General features: G+C 63.3%; 1 protein-coding gene across 1 annotated transcript in view; it reads left to right on the top strand.

Annotated features, from left to right (window-relative positions):
* Positions 1-776, top strand: part of PAX9 (paired box 9) — a 29,060-nt gene that overhangs the window by 9,755 nt on the left and 18,529 nt on the right. The window contains 1 exon segment of the mRNA XM_035902039.1: positions 167-776. This exon segment is cut by the window's right edge and continues 11 nt beyond it. Coding sequence (XP_035757932.1) covers positions 167-776 — 610 coding nt within the window.

Below are 776 nucleotides of genomic sequence, written 5' to 3'. Positions count from 1 at the left end.
CTCCCCCCCTTCAATTTCGGGGGCATCCCGCTGTTATAAAGAAGCTCGGGGGTGGTGGTGGTGTCCCCGATGTGTGACATCTGCCTTGTGATGAGGAGCAGTTCAGGCACCCGCCTTCTGAGCCCTTCGCCGTGTCCGACGGGTGTGTTTGTGTGTTTGCTTGCAGAACCTGCCTTCGGGGAAGTGAACCAGCTCGGGGGGGTGTTTGTCAACGGGAGACCCCTGCCCAATGCCATCAGGCTGCGGATTGTGGAACTGGCGCAACTGGGCATCAGGCCGTGTGACATCAGTCGGCAGCTCCGCGTTTCCCACGGCTGTGTCAGCAAAATCCTGGCTCGCTACAACGAGACCGGCTCCATCCTACCGGGAGCTATCGGGGGCAGCAAGCCTCGGGTCACCACCCCCACGGTGGTCAAACACATCCGGACCTACAAACAAAGGGATCCGGGCATCTTCGCCTGGGAGATCCGGGATCGCCTGCTGGCCGATGGCGTGTGCGACAAGTACAACGTGCCGCCGGTCAGCCCCACCAGCCGCATCCTCCGGAACAAAATCGGGAACCTGTCTCAGCAGAGCCACTACGAGTCCTACAAGCAGCACCAGCCGCCCCCGCAGCCCGCTCTGCCCTACAACCACATCTACTCCTACCCCAGCCCCATCGCTGCTGCAGGGGCCAAGGTGCCCACCCCTCCCGGGGTGCCAGCGATCCCCAGCACCATGGCCATGCCCAGGACGTGGCCGTCCTCCCATTCGGTGACGGGCATCCTGGGGATCCG

This window comes from Egretta garzetta, unplaced genomic scaffold, assembly GCF_000687185.1.
Source record: "Egretta garzetta isolate BGI_Z169 unplaced genomic scaffold, ASM68718v1 scaffold79, whole genome shotgun sequence".
Lineage (NCBI taxonomy): Eukaryota > Metazoa > Chordata > Aves > Pelecaniformes > Ardeidae > Egretta > Egretta garzetta.
The sequence above is the reverse complement of the archived record's forward strand: the minus strand, read 5'-3'. Positions and strand labels throughout refer to the sequence as shown.